Here is a 20,000-nt window from a genome sequence, read left to right on the forward strand (position 1 = left end):
TTTAAGCGATTATGTGTATTTTTTGGTTCACACATATGCCTTTAAATGTTGAAAATTCACTTTTGTTCTATTTTAATACTGTTTCATGTGTTCTAATTTTAAAATATGTACCGTCATACGATGCTTCCTTAACGCCTTAATAGAACAAACAATTTTTTGTAATTTCACAAATATTCATGTAGGCTTGGCTATTGGCTATTACTTTGATAATTCAACAACTCCTAAGGAAAATGTTGTAAGCACATTCACGTAGCCCCTTAATGCGCGCCGTACCTCCAGTGGCACGCTGTAATAAACATTGAAATCTAACTACCATAGCACTACAATACTATGACACAACACAGGCCCTTTAGTAATGCACCACGACTTAGTCATTACCATACTGGTAACAATGAATTTATAAAGCCGCGCCTTAAGGGGTTAAAATGTCCAAAACTCCCTCTTACGGTGGTGACTTATAAACTGACGGTGGTGACAGTAATCTGAGAGTGGTGAAAGTGGCCTAATTTGTACCTGCATTTAGCAAAATAAATAGCCCTCTCAAGTCAATGGCATCTTGCATAAACACTTTATGTTTGTGTGTGCACAGTATGTTTGTACATGTGTTTTTTCTTCATTAGTTAGATTCTCTAGGAAGTAGGCCACTGGTTCTTGAAAATGTGGCAAAGACAGGTTTTAAGTTGTTCAAATCCAAAATATAGAGGTGTATTATCATAGATGTAGGTCTTGGCTGTGCAGTGAATGTATTGCCCAAGCTCCCCATGTTTAACATTTTTCATAAAATGGGCTCTTTCTTGTTTTGTCAACAGCGGCAGACAGAATTAGAAGTAAAAACATATGTTTACTGTATTAAAGTGAATTACTTTAACAATTCAACATAACTGTAGATACTTATTGTATGCATATTCCTAAAACATGTCAAAAACATGTAAAACATGTGTTTTTTTGTGAACTCCATCAGATGTCACCACCGTCAGGTTTTCTGACAAAAAAACCTCCAAATGCACCTCAGTGGTGGCTAGATTATCATTTTGGATCACAATTATTACTAACATGCCTAGTAATGTTCCATTAACCAGCACAATTTTGTAAAATGTGGAACAAGAGCGGAACAAAATTTGACGGTGGTGACATCTGACGGTGTGAGACAAAAAAACACTCTTTTACATATTATGCATTGTTTGCTCACATTAGGCATTTCATTTTCGCTCTGTTTCTTGGGTGCCTCATACCTTTTCTGAGAAGGTATATATTAATTAACATTAAAGGAACAGACCACCCTTTTTTGATTTTCACATATGTGCAGTATTTCCAAGCATTATTTATGAATGTGCATATAATTTTCGTCTATGTGTTTGCATTGCCCCGTTTAACAGTATAGCCACATTAGGCATAGCAATGCAAGTCTATGGTACAAAATAAAACACAATCAAATGTACTTATAAACCATTTTAAAATTAGTGTAAAATTCACCAGAGTGTAAAACGGCAATTTAATTCCGTCCAGTGACCACTTGTGGCTTGATGCTAAAGATACCAGTTACTTCCAGTGATTATGCTAAGCTATGCTAATAATTCTGATCCAATAAATCTAAGTACTGAAAACACTGAGACAAAAATGATATGCACATTCATGAATAATGTTGGGAAATACTGCAAATATGTGAAAATCAAAAAAGGGTGGTCTGTTCCTTTAATGTAATGTAATACTATTAAAACATCCGACGGTGTTGACAGTTTATGGTTGGGACAGTACCAGTGTCCAAACAAATGAACAAATTGAGGACAAAATAGTAAACTTACAGGAGCTTCAGTGATGGTGAAGTATGCAGTAGACCTAAAGGTTTGAAATGGGTCCTCAGTAATGAAAATGACCTTGTGCATACCTGATTTTATTGTCTTATAGAAAAAATCTGACGGTGGTGACCAATATGCTGGACACATTTTGAGCAATCAGAAAATAATAGTAAATATTGTTTTACATGCACTATGTGCACATCTGTAGAACCACTTTAATATGGTCTTCCACACCATGGTGATATTGTTCAATTCTGTTAGTGATTTTTGTATTTTAAGTCAATTGAAAGGATGATGCCAGTCCTTGGGACAGGCGTTTTTACAGGGTGTGGACAGGTTTATAGCCATGAAAAGTAATAAAATTACACTTAACTATTTCAAACAACTGTGTATTGGTGTAACAGACCCCTTGGCCATTACCTGGATTAATTTTGTTCGTGAAAATTTAGTTGATTTTCAACAGAATTAGCATTCTACTGCTGGGACATGTTTTTGCCAAACTTTCGAGAATCAGTGACATATACATGCAATGTAATCATGAGCACCCAATTCTGGCCCCCCCTCACCCTACAGTACATATATGCAATGTAATGAGCACCCAAATCTGGGCCCCCAATTTCCCTGCCCCCCCAGCGCCCCCCCATCTCAACATCCCTGCACATAACAGTGCTACAGCCAGACACCAACTATCGAGGGAAAGGGGGTAATTTGAGCAGGGAACTTACAGATATTTATTTGGTTGGCCACCACCACAGTAACAGCAGGGAACTTCCAGATATTTATTTGGTTGGCCACCACCACAGTAACAGCAGGGAACTTCCAGATATTTATTTGGTTGGCCACCACCACAGTAACAGCAGGGAACTTCCAGATATTTATTTGGTTGGCCACCACCACAGTAACAGTCTGACCTTTTGTGGGTCTCTGCAGTGTGTCCTCAGCTGGCCATTAGTGTCGGGGACATTTGGAGACATTTGGGGACATGTGTGTCTGTAATGGCAATGTAATGGTGGCCTGTCAGGGACATTTGGGGACATTTGTGGACATTTGTGTCAGTAATGGTGGCCTGTCAGCCAACTTAAGAAGCAGCCTGCCGAACTTCAAAAACAGAATCTGTCAGCGTCGCCCGCGAGCAAGACTAATTGAAGCGAGAGGACGCGCAGCAATGTCAGACGGCACTTTTAAATGCTAATATGCAGACAAACACACATCAATGATGTGTGTGGTTGTGCGTGTGCATGTGTGCGTGTGTGTGTGTGTGTGTGTGTGTGTCTTTGGGTGTGTGCGTGTGTTTATATGTGGGTTTTTAATCAGGCACTTTCACGAAAAAATATTCGCAAATTATTTCTCAAAGCAAGGGGGTTGAAATATGGTCAATAGCCGCCTTTTAAAAGCAGAATTCGAATGACTCCTCATCAGTGGTGTAGTCTACTTTTTATGGTGGGTATACTGTATATTGGAGCCTTTTTGAAGTGGGTATACTGTATATATTTGTGCTATTCTAAATAATGGATCAATCAATTTTAGGTAGCCTATACTGAAATCCATGACATTTTGAAGTGGGTGTACTGTGTAAACCTGCGTTCTACGTAGGCTACACCACTGCCCCCTGACCAAAATTATAAAACACAGTGCCGTGTAAAATATGCTATCTGCTCAATTACGGAGAGGCAACTCACAGCTCTGCATGCAGGAAATAAGTGAGTCACACGCTCTTACTGTGAAGGATACAGATTTATTTTTCACATTTATAATATCCTTAATGATAAGTGAGTCACACGCTCTTACTGTGAAGGATACGGATTTATTTTCACATTTATAATATCCTTAATGATAAGTGAGACACTGCTGGCACTGTGAAGGAGAGCTTGCAGTTTCATGTCCTTACTTGTCATTGCTTCCCTATCCTATGCGTCATTTAGAGATGACACATCCCACAATGCATTTCATCTACTGTCAGGTGAGAAATTAAAAACTGCAAGTGTCTGCGGCTGCTAATGTGTTCGTCAAGTACCCCTGTAGTGCAGAGGCCGTGTCTGAGGGGTGTCGGCCATGTTAATCCAAAGGATCATGGCGTCAACGTGAGACGCACGAGAAGATGTCTGCTCAATCCATAATTGTTTGACCGTCAATTAAGCTAAAACTTAACTGAATGACTATGCAACAATAAGGACAAACTTTTGCAACATCTGCTACTGACCTCGAGTAGGCTACTCGTAGTCGGATACCTCTGAACATACCCAAACAAATTGCGCTGCAAACCGCCGCCATGGAAGGACATGTTTCCAACAACTCTATTTGGGAAGCGATCCAGCAGCTCAAAGGGGAAGTCCACTTTTTTGAACATTAAGGCCATTTTCTGAGTGGTCTGCAATGTTTTAGAGTCCCCCTCACTGTTTATTTCATGTTTGCTGCAGTCTCTGTTATTTGGCTTATTTGGATTTGATCTCAACCAGCTTTAGAATGGCCGTCTATGGGCACCTGCAACTCTGTTCTTAAAATCACCTTTAACATTTGTTTTCAAGAATATGCAACTGACCAAGTGTTCAGCAGTATTGACTGGTGTTCCTTAACAATTTTTGTAGCGAAATATGGCATCTGTCGTGTTTTATGTGTGTTTTATGTAGCAATTTGTAAGTTAAGTTTCACTTTCACTTTCACTTTCTTTCACAAAATGGCAAATAAAAAATGACAGAAGCCATATTTCGCCTTGAAACTTGTTAGGGACTGCTAGTGAACACCCCTAACCACTTTGTGAGCAGTAGAGTTTAAGGTGAATTTAAGAACAGAGTTGCAGGTGCTCATAGACGGCCATTCTAAAGCTGGTTGAGATAAAATCCAAATCAGCCAAATAACAGAGACTGCAGCAAACATTAAATAAACGGTGAGGGGGACTCCAAAACATTGCAGACCACTCAGAAAATGGCCTTAATGTTCAAAAAAGTGGACTTCTCCTTTAAATTGGACATGGTCTCGCACTTGAGCGCAAAAATCGACCCGATCCAAGAGAGTTTACAGTCCATAAAAACTTCATTATCTACACTCGGGGTCCATGTTTCTACCCTAGAGCAACGCGTGAGTACAAACGAGGATGACTTGGATGACCTGAAAAGACGCATCGAGGTGCTTGAGAAGGACAACACCTACCTTCGTGACAAAATTGAGGACGCGGAGAACAGAAGCAGGGCTCATAACCTACGACTCCTGCATGTACCCGAAAAAGCTGAAGGCTCGGATATCCATGGTTTCGTGATCAAACTCATCACACAACTCCTGGGAGCCGAGAACTTTGCCACCCCACCAGCCATTGAAAACGCTCACCGCACTCCTGTACGACTAACCAACAGAACTACTACAAATAAAACTGGACAACGCGCACCATCGGACAACAAGAAACCCGTACCAAGACCTTTCTACGTGAAATTCCTAAGCCTCCGTGAACGGAAACACATCCTAAATCTCTCTAAGGAAAAACAAGAACTGTACTACGACGGCAAAAGGGTATACATCTATCCGGACTACTCGGTTGCCACTATGAACAAGCGACGGCAGTTTGACGATGTCAAGAAAAGACTTCGCGACATGGATATGGAGTACTCACTCTTCTTTCCAGCAGCACTGTCCATTTGGCCTACTGCAGGTGAAAAAGAGCTTCAGTTCAAATGTGCTAAAGAAGCAAACTCTTTCCTGGACACTGTGCACAAGCCCATGGAATGACTACTCGCCAGATGAAGGTATCCTGACTATAATTTCTTGTTTCTGAATGGTCAGTATGAGTTGCACTTGCAGTAGCATTCTAATATGAAAATTTGAAGGTCTTTTGACTGGGGAAGCTTAACGTTATGAAGCTCCTCTGTGGCCTATAGGCCTTACCTTTGTTATAGGCCTATGTAGGCCCACCATCCGGTGCTTAGAGAATTCTGTTTGTAAAAAGGTCTGGCCTAGTCCAGGCAGTTCTCTTTTTTTTTCCTGCAAGTTGATACTGCTTTATGTTAATGGGGTGGGAAACGAGGGGGGAGAGGGAAAGAGAGAGAAAAGGACTGAGATGGACTATGATATTGGCCTACACTGGCACATTTACAGCATTTTGATTTTGCTTTCTCTTATGGACAATGATGGACTCTAACATTGGCCATACTGGTGTATAGATTGCACTCTGACTTTTTCGTTCAGGGAAGAGGAGAAAAAGAAAAAGGTTACATTGATACTAGCTGAATCTGACTCAGCCCTTTGTTCATGATTTTCACCACAAATATATGTGAATTAAATAGGCCAACTGAATGATGGAATGAGACCTGGTCTACCAAGTTGTTGGCACTCTGATTTTGATCTAAGGACAAAAGGACAATGATGGACTTCGTTACAAAGCCAACACTGGTGCTTTACAGACCTTGCTTTATGTTGCCCATGCTTGAATGTGGATTATACAAGGGCATTTCTAGCATTCTGATTTTGCTCTGTTTTTTTGTTTGTTTGTTTTTTTTCCTCTCTCTCCAATATTGGTCTATCACAAACTTGCCAATGCCCCCCCCTCATATGACAAAAATACTCAATTTAATTATAAGACTGTTACAATTACAGATTCCTTATGCAATGCTTTCCCACACCAAGATTATGAGTGGACACAGCTGAAATAGACTTCTGTCTTATGGTTTCTGGACGTGTGTGTGTGTGTGTGTGTGTGTGTGTGTGTGTGTGTGTGTGTGTGTGTGTGTGTGTGTGTGTGTGTGTGTGTGTGTGTGTGTGTGTGTGTGTGTGTGTGTGTGTGTGTGTGTGTGTGTTGCTCCACAGCCCTTTCCCTCTTCACCACCAATCCCTTTTACTGTTTTATTATTAAAAGAGTAATCCACTATAAGTAAAGGGTTTCAAGTGATACATCTAAATATCAGGAGTTTACCAAATAAAATAGATCATCTGAGAGCCTGGCTTGCTTACAATAAACCTGATGTTATTACCCTCTCTGAGACCTGGTTGAGTTGTGATGTCTCAGATGATGAAATTCATATCGATGGATATACCTTATTTAGAGCTGACAGAGCCACACGTGGTGGTGGGGTCGCCACCTATATAGTGTCACACCTGCATTCAGAGATTGTTTTACCTACAGAAATTCCTGTTCATTTTGAATGTCTTTGTGTAAAAATTTGCTTTCATGAAAACAAAAACCTACTAATAGGTAATATCTACAGACCGCCCAATTCACCTTCTGACTCTATAAAATGTATTAGCAATACCATTAGCTCTTTAAATAGCTTTAAAGAGATGATAATTCTTGGCGACTTTAACTGCAATTGGTTAGACCGTGCTTCGGCTAAAGACAGACATATCATTGAAAGTCTCAACTTGACACAGATAATCAAAGAACCCACCAGAGTTGGAAATACATCTAAAACACTACTAGACTGGATATTAGTCACCCACCCTGACAGGATCATTGACTCTGCGGTGCTTCCTGATAGCTTTAGTGATCACTCAATTGTATCTTGTACATGGAAAATCAGAACACCACGCCTACCACCTAAAATAATCAAAGTAAGGCAGATGAAGCACTTTAACAGAACTCACTTTTTAGATGATCTACGGAATATTAACTGGCATAGACTTCATTTAATTCCCTCAGTTGATGATGCCTATGAGTTTTTCCATACTGAAGTACTTTCTGTTATCAACCAACATGCACCGTGGCGATCAGTAAGGGTAAAAGGAAGGCACTTGCCCTGGATTGATGGTGAACTACTGACACTCTTTAAACTTAGAGACAAGGCATGGAAAAAATACCGTGCAACAAACAACCCCCAAGACTGGGAAGCCTACAAGCATTTAAGGAACGTCTGCACAACTAAGACACGCAATGCTAAATCTGATTATTTCAAAAACAACCTATGTAGAGATTACACCAACCCCAAGAAATTCTGGAATAACTTAAACTGTCTACTAAATAATAAACCCAACTCGAACACTCCAGCCAACATTAAAATGAACAATGATACCCTCTCTGATCCTTCTGAAATAGCAAATGCCTTTAATCAGCATTTTGCCTCCATTTGTAACACAAAGACCTGCTATTTAAACAATATCAACTGTGTTCAACATCCAGAGTCTTCCTCTTCACCTTCTCTACTATTCACCCCACTGATGTGCAAAGAGCTATATCCGAACTGAAACCAGGGGGTAAGGACCTAGATGGCCTGGACACCAAGTTTATAAAAATCGCTTCAGATGTACTGTCTTACCCACTAACTTACCTATTTAACTTATCATTAAGTACAGGTGAGGTTCCAGTAAAATGCAAGCGTGCCAGAGTTACCCCAATCCATAAAGGTGGTGATCCATCAGATATCAATAACTATAGGCCCATTTCCATAATCAGCAGTATAGTGAAAGTCTTTGAAAAAATAATATTTAACCAACTTTACAATTACATTAATTCAGCATCTATCTTATCACATTACCAATCAGGCTTTCGGCCAAAACATTCTACAACAACAGCTTTACTAAAGTTCACCAATGACATCTACTCATCCTTGGATAAAGGCATGTCCACAGGTGCAATTTTTGTTGATTTATCTAAAGCCTTTGATCTTGTAAACCACTACATTTTACTGGACAAATTACAGTCGATAGGTCTTTCTAAACAGGCACTTCTATGGTTCAACTCTTACTTACACCTTAGGCATCAGTGTGTGGCTTTCCAGGGAAGTCTTTCTCAATATACTCTCATTGAAAAAGGAGTTCCTCAGGGGTCATCGCTTGGGCCTCTTTTATTCTCCATCTTTATTAATGACCTCCCTGCTGTCTGCCAAGATTGCTCTATACATTTATATGCCGACGATACAGTCCTTTATAATTCTAATACTAATCTATCTAAGATTCAGTCTGATCTGCAAGTTGACTTCACCAGAATTCAAAAGTGGTTTCAATGCAACGACTTGTTGCTCAATAAAAATAAGTCTTTCTGCATGTTTTTCCCAACGAGATCAGCGACAAGGAGTCAATTCAAATTGGCTGTGAACTTTATTGATGGTACACCCCTGGGTGAAGTTGATGAGTATAAATATCTTGGTGTACGGCTTGATTCCCAACTGTCTTTCAAATCACACATAGATTCTGTAGTTAAAAAGCTCAACTGTAATCTTAGGATGTTGCACCGTTCCAATAATTGCTTCACAATACAGATCAGAACAAGAATAATGAAACAACTTTTATTCCCAATTATAGACTATGCAGATGTAGTGTATCAGAATACCAGTGAGACTAATCTTAACCCTCTGAGGTCTAAGGCCTTTCAGAGGCTTTTAGGCTGCTTGCACCACCCTGACATTTTCAAGTATTTTCAACTAACAGTAAGCATCTATGCAAAAGTGGAATATATGGTTGTATTGTGAAAAGCCTGACAAGAAATAATCTGAAAAAAAATTGGATGTCATACAAACATGTTTTATTTAAATTGAGTGTAAACACAACTGTACAAAAAAACAGGTTTCAGAGGTCTTCAAAAAGTTCAAGAAAACACACAATAAATATATCTAGCCAAGACTTTTGAAGTTTGAATCTTGTAAACAAATGTGTTGGCAGCATAAAAGTGAAAAGGGCATTTAGAAATGTTTTGTTGTTTTCATACAAAATGCAAAAAAGAATGACTATGTCACTGCCACTGCCTGTCTCATTTGAATACTAATGAGATAGGTGTGAACAAACCTCTAATGGCCCACACCCCCCTGTCAATCCCCATGTGCTCTGATAGCCCCAACCCCCCTGTCACTCTACGTCTGCTGTGGCAGGACACTGTCTTTGCCTCTGAAAGGGGCGTGTTGTCACCTCTGAATAGCCACTCAAGCACCGGTACTTTACATGTGAATAGCTATAGGTGTGGCTGCTACAGGCAGAGAGTACAGAATATGCGAAGATTTCTTTTCACTTTCTTTAAATTGGGCCAGCTATATAATTTATTTAATATATATATATATATGAAATCTGGAAGGTCTGAGGTTTCTAATGGTGTAACCTATGTGTTTCAATGACAAAAACTCACAGAGTTACAGATTTGTTTTTGGAGACATGTCAAATTGCCCTCTCAAGGGCAATTAGACCTCTATGGTTTAAGCCACTGAGCGTTGCCTACAACAATATATGTAGGTTTGTGCTTAGGTGCCCCTACAGAACACATCACTGCACTCTGTATAACTCTCTAAACATTTTTTCACCCAAAGTAAGGATGCAGTTCCATTGGTTTCTGATCATCAATAAATGTCTACACCTCAACTATCCACTTTACCTAAAACAATATCTGATACCATACCATACAAACTTTCGGTTAAGGCACACCGAACACCTTTCTCTTACTGTGCCACACATCTCCAAAGAAAGCGGCAAGCGTTGTTTTAACCCTATCGCGCCGGATGCATCATCTATGATGCATCAAATTCAAAGCCCTCTCCACGCTGACACAAAAAAAAAATCCATCTCAAAAACATCCTGCGTGTCATTTCCAAACGTCCTGCAGTACACGGAAACCGCCACAAGAGAGCAGCAGTCAACAACAAGTTGATCACAGCTCGGCGAAAAATGCAAAAATGGAGTAGAAGCGGTTTCCCTGACCGACGCTGAGATATCGTCAAATTGCAAAAGGTTTGTGTACAAATTTCCGAAATATAACTCTACATCCTTTAATTTGAACACTTGCTTTGTGCAATTAAGCAAGGAAGAGTTTATATTTTTACACCGTGTTGCAGAGAGATCGTGCTAAAACTGATGAAACATATAAGCACCATCCGGCGGTGGCAGGAAGTCAGCCATCAATGCATTTGCTCCATAGGGAAACTTACAAAGCATACCACGACGATCGTTTAACAAAACACACAAGTTGTTTTACTTCAAGACAAAGATATTGCCTTAAGAAACAGGTTTTACTTGCAATTTTGAAAATGTAATGCAAAATGTTGAAATTATGATCTCGTAAAAAATGCATTGAAGTGAATGGAGAAATGGTCCAATTGTAGTAATGGACCCATATATTCAAATTACACATCAAAAATGAATAATGATCTATGTTACACTCATAAATAGGGTGTTAAGCTATGTTTTTACATAGATTTTAAAAAATTACCCAACCAGGCTGTGGGAAATGTAAAATATGGTCCTGCTAAAACAAGGATAGGCTTAAAAAAATGGCAGGATCTCACTAAATATTTAAAGATAATCCTCAAATTAAATTGTCTGATAAACTTTTTAAATAAAAAAAAAAAGTTGTAAATGTATTAAAAGTCTTTTTTCAATGGTCATGAAATTGGAATTTCCATTCATTTAAAGCCTGATGCATCATATATGATGCATTAAATATCTCAGTGACCTTAACAAAATTTAGATTTTTTTTTTACATTTCTTATAAGGGACCAATATTGAAGCAAATTCCAAAAAAATAGAATTTTCTCTCATTGCTTTCATGGTTCAGGTTTCACAGGGTTAATTACAAAGCTCCTTTTGACTGGAATACACTACCTGGGTCAATAAGATCATCCACAACCCTCGGACAGTTTAAGACATCTCTGTCAATGTATTTGAATGCATGCAACACATGTACATGTTTTCACTAATATTGCTGCAACTCAAATTAACTTCTCTTTTTGTTATTCCTGCAAGCTCGTAGTCTCACTGAGTCCCAGTTTGCAGTGAACCTGTTTCCTTTTTTATGCCTTCTCGGATTCTTGATTTTTTATCTCCTGTTTAAATTTTAATTTCATGTTTTTTATTTTATTTTTATTTTTTTTTATTTTTTTTTAAATTTTAGTATATGTTTTACAGCCTATACGCAATGCACTTGTCTTATCCATTACAAATTACATCCATTTCAAATTCTTTGTATGACCAGTGCATGTAAAGAAATTGACAATAAAACCTACTTGACTTGACTTGACAAAGAACACAGTATTAATGGGGTTGAAGGGGAGGGGATGGGTGAGGAGGCTGTGGATTGAACGTGTGTGAATGTGAGTGAATGAATGTATAGTGCTGTAATGTATTGTCTTGTATTGTTTGAATTGTCCAGATTTAAGGGGACCCTATTGAAAATGAGATGTCACATCTCAAGAGGCACTCCCCGTAAATAAATAAATTCAAATTCAAATGGAATGTGTCCTCTCATGGCATGATCCCTCTCTCTCTCTCTCTCTCTCTCTCTCTCTCTCTCTCTCTCTCTCTCTCTCTCTCTCTCTCTCTCTCTCTCTCTCTCTCCGTGTGTGTACTGTGTCTGTGTCTGTGTATGTGTGTGTGTGTGTGCGCGTGCGTGCATGCGTGTGTGCGTGTGTGTGTGTGTTTGTGTATGTGTGTGTGTGTGGGTGGGTGTGTGTGTGTGTGTGTGTGTGTGTGTGTATGTCTTTGGCTACACCAGGGGAGCCACACTGGGCTATCTTGCTCCTTTCCACACCTCTTCATCATTAAATAAGCTTAGCTGTAATGCTTAGCTGTAATGGCTTCCAAACCACATGTTTGATGCCCTGTCACATTGTGGTTCTGGAAGCAAATGGCCAGTAAATTAGGATGTAATGTGCTCGTCCACACCAATAGGACTTAATGTGCTCGTACACGCCGGCAGGAAGAGAATTTAGAGGCTTCTCTCCTCTCGGTGAAGACACTGGTGCCCTTGCAAGAGCAAAAGGAAAAAAAACACTCTGGCAATTTCAAAAAGTGGTTCTAATTACAATTTAATCTCCTAAATCTTCCTGCTCAGTTCCTGCTCGAGGTACAAAAAAGAAAAAAGAAAAAACATTTTCGCCGTGTGTGAGTCACGCCACAGTAGCTAGCTAGCTAGGCAGGCCCCATGCGCTCGGCTTGCGTTGCGGCTGGCGAGTATAAAATGTGTTTATTACCTCCAAACGACACCTTAATGCACCATAAAAGAGATGGTGGTGTGCCGGCTGAGAGGGGGCGATGATCAGGTAATTTATGATGGAGCCTGCGCTGCCTTGCACTCACTCGCGCTCGACTCATCAGAGAGGACGCTGAGGCTTCACATTGTCCTTCCCACCCATCGTCCCCATACAGCATCCGTCATGATAAACGGCCATCGCCGATGACAACAGCATCAGCAGCGTTCACCAGCCCGGCCCAGGCTGCCTGCTCTGCTCAGCTCCCTCCAATCCCTCACCTTGCTGAAAGTCACAGTCACGGACCATCCTCCCTCTTCTGTCTTCTGTCTTCTGTCTTCTGTCTTCCTCCCCCTCAAAGGGGGATGAACTGCTCAGTCCTGTCTCACACTCTCTCTCAGCCTGTCTCTTTCTCTTGATCTCTGTTTTTCTTGCCCTCTCTCTCTCTCTTTCTCTCTCTCTCTCTTGTCTTGCTCTCTTTCAGTCTCTCTCTTTCACTTGACCTGTCTTTTTCTTGCCCTCTCTCTCTCTCTCTCTCTCTCTCTCTCTCTCTCTCTCTCTCCTCTAGTCCGCCTGTCTCCTTTCTGTCTGTTGCTATATCTCTCTCTCTCTTCCCACTATGAAATCATTTAGTTTAAGTTAGCGTACTCCATCAAATGGCCGGGGGGCATACAAATGACAGCGGTCTAGTCTCAGGTGCGGTGTGTCACAGGTGTTTTACTGTCACACACAGTGTGTGTAATATAGCTGGTTGTACAGCTGGCTGGAGGACATGCGCTGGTCTTGTGGATAGCATCCTTAGTAACCTGCCTCTCTTTTTAAACAGTGTGGAGAGCATCCTCAGTAACCTGCCTCTCTTTTTAAACAGTGTGGAGAACATCCTCAGTAACCTGCCTCTCTTTTTAAACAGTGTGGAGAACATCCTCAGTAACCTGCCTCTCTTTTTAAACAGTGTGGAGAACATCCTCAGTAACCTGCCTCTCTTTTTAAACAGTGTGGAGAACATCCTCAGTAACCTGCCTCTCTTTTTAAACAGTGTGGAGAGCATCCTCAGTAATCTGCCTCTCTGGAATTCAGGTCTGTGAGCTCCACTCACTCTTCTCCATTTGATAAGGTTAGCCCCCCCAGAGCCATGGAAGCAGGGCTAGACTGCCGATCTGGCATAGCGGGCTTTTCCCGGTGGGCCCTGCACCCTCGTGGGCCCCTATTTTCAGAAATGTTTAAAAAAAAAAGTATTACACAAGGGTGCAGGGACCACCGGTGACTCAGTTTCGCGCCACTTATTATGAGGGGCCCCTTTAAGCTGAAGGTGCCCAGGCCCTATTTCTCCCCCAGTCCAGCCATGTATGGAAGTAAGACCATTGACCGCTGTGTTGCATTTTTACACAACGATGGCGGCTCATGGAGACTTTAACACACAGATCGATCGCATTACAAAATAGTTCCAAAATAGTTCCAGGAAGTGAGCGTCAAACACAGAAAATACAGATCATTTTCAAGTCATCTTTGTGTGTTATGTATGTAGTGGCTCTGTGTTAGTCTCTAGCGGAAAGAAAGCTGGTGCCTAGAATTATATTGGAATCTATGTGAATCATGTCACCAACCGACTCCCTGTACACCTGTTGTCACAACGCCTAGAAGTTGACGAACCAATCAGGATTTCTGAGTGTGATTTTCAGAGATGTGACATACAAGTTTGTAAAGAGGATAGCGGATAAGGAAGAGGATAAATGTTGTGCAGAAGAAAAAAAGAAGCTAAAGCCAGTTGTTGTTTCAAACAATGGCGGCTTGTATGAGGGAGTTACGCTTCGCATAGATTTTTGCAATTCAAACTGCATTGTTGAATCTGTGAGTGGTTGAAGTAGCGTGCCATTAAAAATGCCAGGAAAGTGGTTTCTCAGATCCGATGGTTGATTAAGCCACCCCCTTTGTTGATTAAGCCACTCCCTTTGGACATTGAATCTGCATGGTGCTGCTGTACCAGATGGACATGATTGAAGCAATAATGCGGAACCACATTCATCTGACGAGAGCCAGGTTAAGAATACTGATGACTGGCTGGACCCTAAACCTTTGGTGCTGCTTGTGCTATTTGTTTTCTGCATGGTACCTTCATCGCAAAATACAGTAAAAAGATTAGAGGTTTGATTAACATCAATATCCAGTGCAGAGGTACACATCATATGTCAGTCTGAGTCCGAACTAAACAAATTCTTCTGTTCTCTCTCTACATCTCTCTCTCTCTCTCTCTCTCTCTCTCTCTCTCTCTCTCTCTCTCTCTCTCTCTCTCTCTCTCTCTCTCTCTCTCTCTCTCTCTCTCTCTCTCTCTCTCTCTCTCTCTCAGATTTGTTAATGGTCCCTTTTTATCGATTTGCTTTGTCGTTGTTTTTATTAGTGGCTGTGAATAAAGTGTGTTTTTAAGCATTTTTTTCCCTAACCAACCCCCCACCCCCCTCTCTCTCTCTCTGCCCCCCCCCCCCCCCCCCCCCCCCCCCATCTCTCTCCCCTCTCCCTCCCCCCCTGTCTCTCCACAGCGGAGGGCGCCCCCTGCCAGACCAACCCGTGTCTGCATGGGGGCAGCTGCATGTCGGAGGGGGAGGGCTACAGCTGCCACTGTCCTCAGGGCTACTCAGGAGAGAGCTGCGAGATCGGTGAGTAGCCTACAGTACGCTCTGAACTGCCTACTAAGGGTCAAAGGGCAGAGGTCACCCAGCGGCAGGGTCAAAGGTCAGCAAAGGTCATGAAGTGTGCGTGTCGGGGGGTCACACCACAAAAGGGGGATGGGGGGGCTTCAAAAGAGGATGCTGACGGTTCCCCCGTGTCAGCTCGCACCTCCTTGACCTCCCACTGTATAATGCACCAAGCATCCTAGGCAGGGTCAAAGGTCATGAAGTGGGGGGGTCACACCACAAAAGGGGGATGGGGGGGCTTCAAAAGAGGATGCTGACGGTTCCCCCGTGTCAGCTCGTACCTCCTTGACCCCCCCCCTGTATAATGCACCAAGCATCCTCCTCGCCAACTGAAACACTACGGGGGGGAAAAAATCAATACTTCCGAACCAAGAGAAAGAGAAAACACAGGCGCATGCAAGAAGAAGAGAGAGGCAGTGTATTAAAATGCAGCTATGGCAATTTGCACACCCTCAGGCTGAAATTCAGCAAGAGCGTTGCTGTAATAGATGGGTTTTTCACTGCTTTCTGCTTGGACTATTCCCCGACTCTAATGCGCTACCAGCAGCAATCTACATATACTGTATATTTTGTTCTCTCCCTCTGATGGCAAACTTGACATTTCAGCACATTTGTAACCTGGAAATTGCCACCGCTGCAGTAGGAACCTTTTGATAAAAGCCCTGGTGGCAAAGCTCGGTGTGCCTCGTTTATGAGAGTCAACAGCCTCTAATTTCTCAACTATTTGCCTGGCGGGGGGAACACATGGTGCCTGAAATAATTGGCCAGTTAATAGCAGAGACGGCTCATTGACTCTGGGCTGACTGTACTGGGGGTGAACTCTCCACTGCTATTGGAGCACAACAACAAGGTGGGGACCTCGCTCCATGTGGGGCCCAAATCCTGGACCGCACATATTTTGACCCATTTTGCTGGGATAGTTTTATTGTTACTGGTAAAAGTAAACATGTAAAAACATATCCTCATCGACAGGCTAGGGTTTTGGTTTGGGCACAGTTTAGCATTCTTTCGCTATTGATAGGGTAAATATGAGTGGAAGTCAATGGGAGGGCCCCACAAAGATATTAAGGCTGGACTGTGTGTGTGTTTGTGTGTAAAGTATGTGGCATGAGTTGAGGATCTGTGCTGCCATCTCCTCTCCTCTCATCTCCTCCATCACTCCTCTCCTCTCCTCTCCTCTCCTCTCCTCTCCTCTCCTCTCCTCTCCTCTCCTCTCCTCTCCTCTCCTCTCCTCTCCTCCCCCTCCTCCCCTCCCCTCTACTCCTCCTCCCTTCCCCTCTCCTCTCCTCTCCTCTCCTCTACCCTTCCTCCATCTTCCCCTCTCCTCTTCTCCATCCTCCTTTCCTCCTCTCCTCCCCTCTCCTCTCCTCCTCCATCCTCCTCTCCTCTCCACTCCTCTCACCCTCCTCTCCTCCTTCCTCCTCCTCCAGCAGTGCAGGACCAGGTGTTCTCTTTGGCTGTCAGGATAAGAGGCGTGGAGGGTGGCAGAGGAGATTAAGGCTCAGGAGCTGTGGAGCGGAGTGGCAGTCTAACTCTAGCTCTGCCCACTGCACTTGGCACACACACACGCACGCACACACACACACACACACACACACACACACACACACACACACACACACACACACACACACACACACACACACACACACACACACACACACACACACACACACACACACACACATACTCACATAGAAATACTCTCTCTCACGCACATGCACGCACGCACACAGACACACACACACACACACACACATACTATACTATTCTATTATTCTATCGAGTTGTAACTATCAGTGTTTGATATCTACGATTTGCGGTTGGCCACTCTTTGAGCTGGCAAAATTCCATTTCAGAACGTTGCACGCGACAAAGAAAAAGTTTGAGCCCGCCTTAATGCAGCCAAAGAGAGAAGCCGACAAGACAGATCCACATATATGGCTGAAGGCAGCGATTTTGACTTTAAAATGGGAGAGCTGTGATGAAACAGATGCTTATCTACACGGACTGACACACAAAGATTTGTTTTGTGAAAACTGGTCTACTGCAAGAGACAGTTCATTCTAAAACCTTCGGCAAAATCACAGGTCATGTTCATGTGGACTTCATTCTCTCTGGTTCTCTCTGACAAGAGTATTTTTCTTGGCTGCAATGTTCCCAGCTGAAAGAAAAAAAAACTCAGGCAGCTATGAGTTGTCTCTTCTTCCTGAGGGGTTTCATATCCAATGTAACATCCATTTCCTGATTATCATCTTGTGTGTGGAGACATGTCATATTACACTAGCCTGATTGTCATCGACTTTCAAATCTCTTCGAGACTTGGTCTGACCAAGGGCATAACAATTACGTAACATTTCTCAAACAGCAGGGTTGACCCGCCTCCCTTGGTTTGCTACTGGTTGTTTGCTTCCTGACAAAGTGGGAAGAGTTTCAGATTTTTGGGAGCTCAGAAACGATATTTTTATTGCTCTTGGCCTGATTAGAAGCAACGCTGAAGGTGTTGCGACTCTAGGAGGGCGCGGCCTGGATAATATTACACCACCTCAAGGGTGTTGGAGTGGAGTAATAGCTGCAGGAGCTGCAGTTGAACAGAAATAGTCACGGACAGAATGGGGAAGCATTTACTCACAGAAAATACAGAGGACCAGTATATAGGCCTACTGTATATTGTGGGGCAGAGAGGGGGAAGAGAAAGAGAAAGCAAAGTAATAGAGAGAGAGAGAGAGAGAGAGAGAGAGAGAGAGAGAGAGAGAGAGAGAGAGAGAGAGAGAGAGCAAGAGAGAATGACAGACAGACAGACAGACAGACAGACAGACAGACAGACAGACAGACAGACAGACAGACAGACAGACAGACAGACAGACAGACAGACAGACAGACAGATACACAGATAGATACACAGACAGACAGACAGACCGTCACACAAAGAGAGAGAATGTAATACAGAATGAGATGAGAGAGTGGCGAGTCATTAGCGCCCTTAAATTGGGATCAGGCTATAGGGGTCGGAGGTCACGACACTGTTGTGGGAGCAGGGTCAGGGGTCAACACTGATGTATTAGCGCAGGCCAGGGCCTTATTATCAATCACACCAGCACACCTCCTCAGTACAGCAGCCCGCACCACCCCACCCCGCTAGTCAGTCAGTCAAATAATTAATGCCTGACTAATGTGGGCTAAACAAGACAGTCAATCAGCCATGGGGCTACATGCTTGCCAATAATCGGGCATTCATGTATGCTAAGTGGAGTACGCTAGCTATTCAAGAGGATTGTTCTCGCTCAAGAAGCCTCGTCTGAGGCGGGCGTGGGGTCTTATGTAAACACTGGGGTGTTAAGCGGGAATGGATTTCATGTTTTTTTTAAAACGCTTCTTTCACAACTGCACTGATTTTTTTTTTTTTGCGAAATGTAGTTAATTTATGACCCTTTAAATATATAAGTGGTGAATACCTCTTGGAGGCTTTAGTAAGTAATTGGCTCTATGGCACGGTAAGAATGCTAGTATGGATGGACCTTAGTGTGTCTGCACATATCTGGGAGTGCGAACGTTGTATTAATTACTGCCAACGACTCTTGGGGTTAATTGTGTATCAAAATGAAAAAAGAAACTCCGCACAGAGTTTAGAAGGCTCAACACTCGCTCCAGTTTGTGATATCATTAGGGAGTTTTTTCTTCTTCTCTCTGCTACACTATAGTACACTTTTATTTCTTTAGCCTTCAGCAATGTCTCCTCATCGTAGTCTCTTTCTCTTCCAATACCTAAAACCCTCCTCTCTCCATCTTGTTCTCTTTTACGGCACACTTTGAGAGTGTTCGTAATTATGTCATTAACAGGGCCATAACAATGCAGTCTTAATAATGCAGGCGGCTAGAAACCAGGCTATTGCACGGTGTTTACAAGTGAAGAAACAATGCCCGGGGCTTTGCAAAAAGACACTATATGCAAAATGACGATTTGCACCAGAGTGCATCCAGAGTTGCCTCTGTCTGTGCATTTGCAATTGAAGACCTCTTTTCCAACATGCTATAAATGCAATTGTCATACTTTTCACTTGATTTTAAGGTAGTATTAGGACATTTTAAGATGGGTTGCTGTTATCTGATTTTTCCTTACTGAATTCAAACAACAAGAACAGTGATTTTGCTGATATTGACTGGAAAGCAAGTCAAAACCATACTGTTTCATTTTTGAATAGTTTCGAAAAAAGAAATATGCTGTATATACTGTATATATAGGGTCTATAGTGTTTTGGTAAAGAATTGTATGTGGGGGGGAAGGCAGTGAAGGCAGGCACTTCCTCGCTCAGTTGAAGCATACAATATCTGAAGGCCAGCTTCTCTCCTCTCCTCTCGTCTCCACAGGGGGGCTGGCTATTCCCAAGGTACCAGCAGGGAGTCCCATGCCAATCTACAGCCATAGGACAACAACACACAGTGGAAATACCAGTGTTAATACTGTATAACTCTGAAAGAGTTGAAATATACTCCCTTTCAGATAACATTTGGTCCCACTCAAAAATAGTGTTAATTTTACTCTTTGGTCCATGTAACATCTTCAGAGTTAATTCTACTCAATGTTGTGTAAATATTACTAAGCACTCTAGAGTTGAAATGACACTACAACATTTTACACTGACTTTTGACTC

General features: G+C 42.2%; 1 protein-coding gene across 1 annotated transcript in view; it reads left to right on the forward strand.

The window, feature by feature from the left end:
• The window catches only part of ncanb (neurocan b), a 169,884-nt gene that overhangs the window by 68,840 nt on the left and 81,044 nt on the right, over positions 1-20,000 (forward strand). The window contains 3 exon segments of the mRNA XM_063200357.1: positions 4,864-5,389; positions 13,527-13,711; positions 15,193-15,309. Of these exon segments, the coding sequence (XP_063056427.1) occupies positions 4,864-5,389; positions 13,527-13,711; positions 15,193-15,309 (828 nt within the window).

The sequence above is a fragment of the Engraulis encrasicolus genome, chromosome 6 (assembly GCF_034702125.1).
Source record: "Engraulis encrasicolus isolate BLACKSEA-1 chromosome 6, IST_EnEncr_1.0, whole genome shotgun sequence".
NCBI lineage: Eukaryota > Metazoa > Chordata > Actinopteri > Clupeiformes > Engraulidae > Engraulis > Engraulis encrasicolus.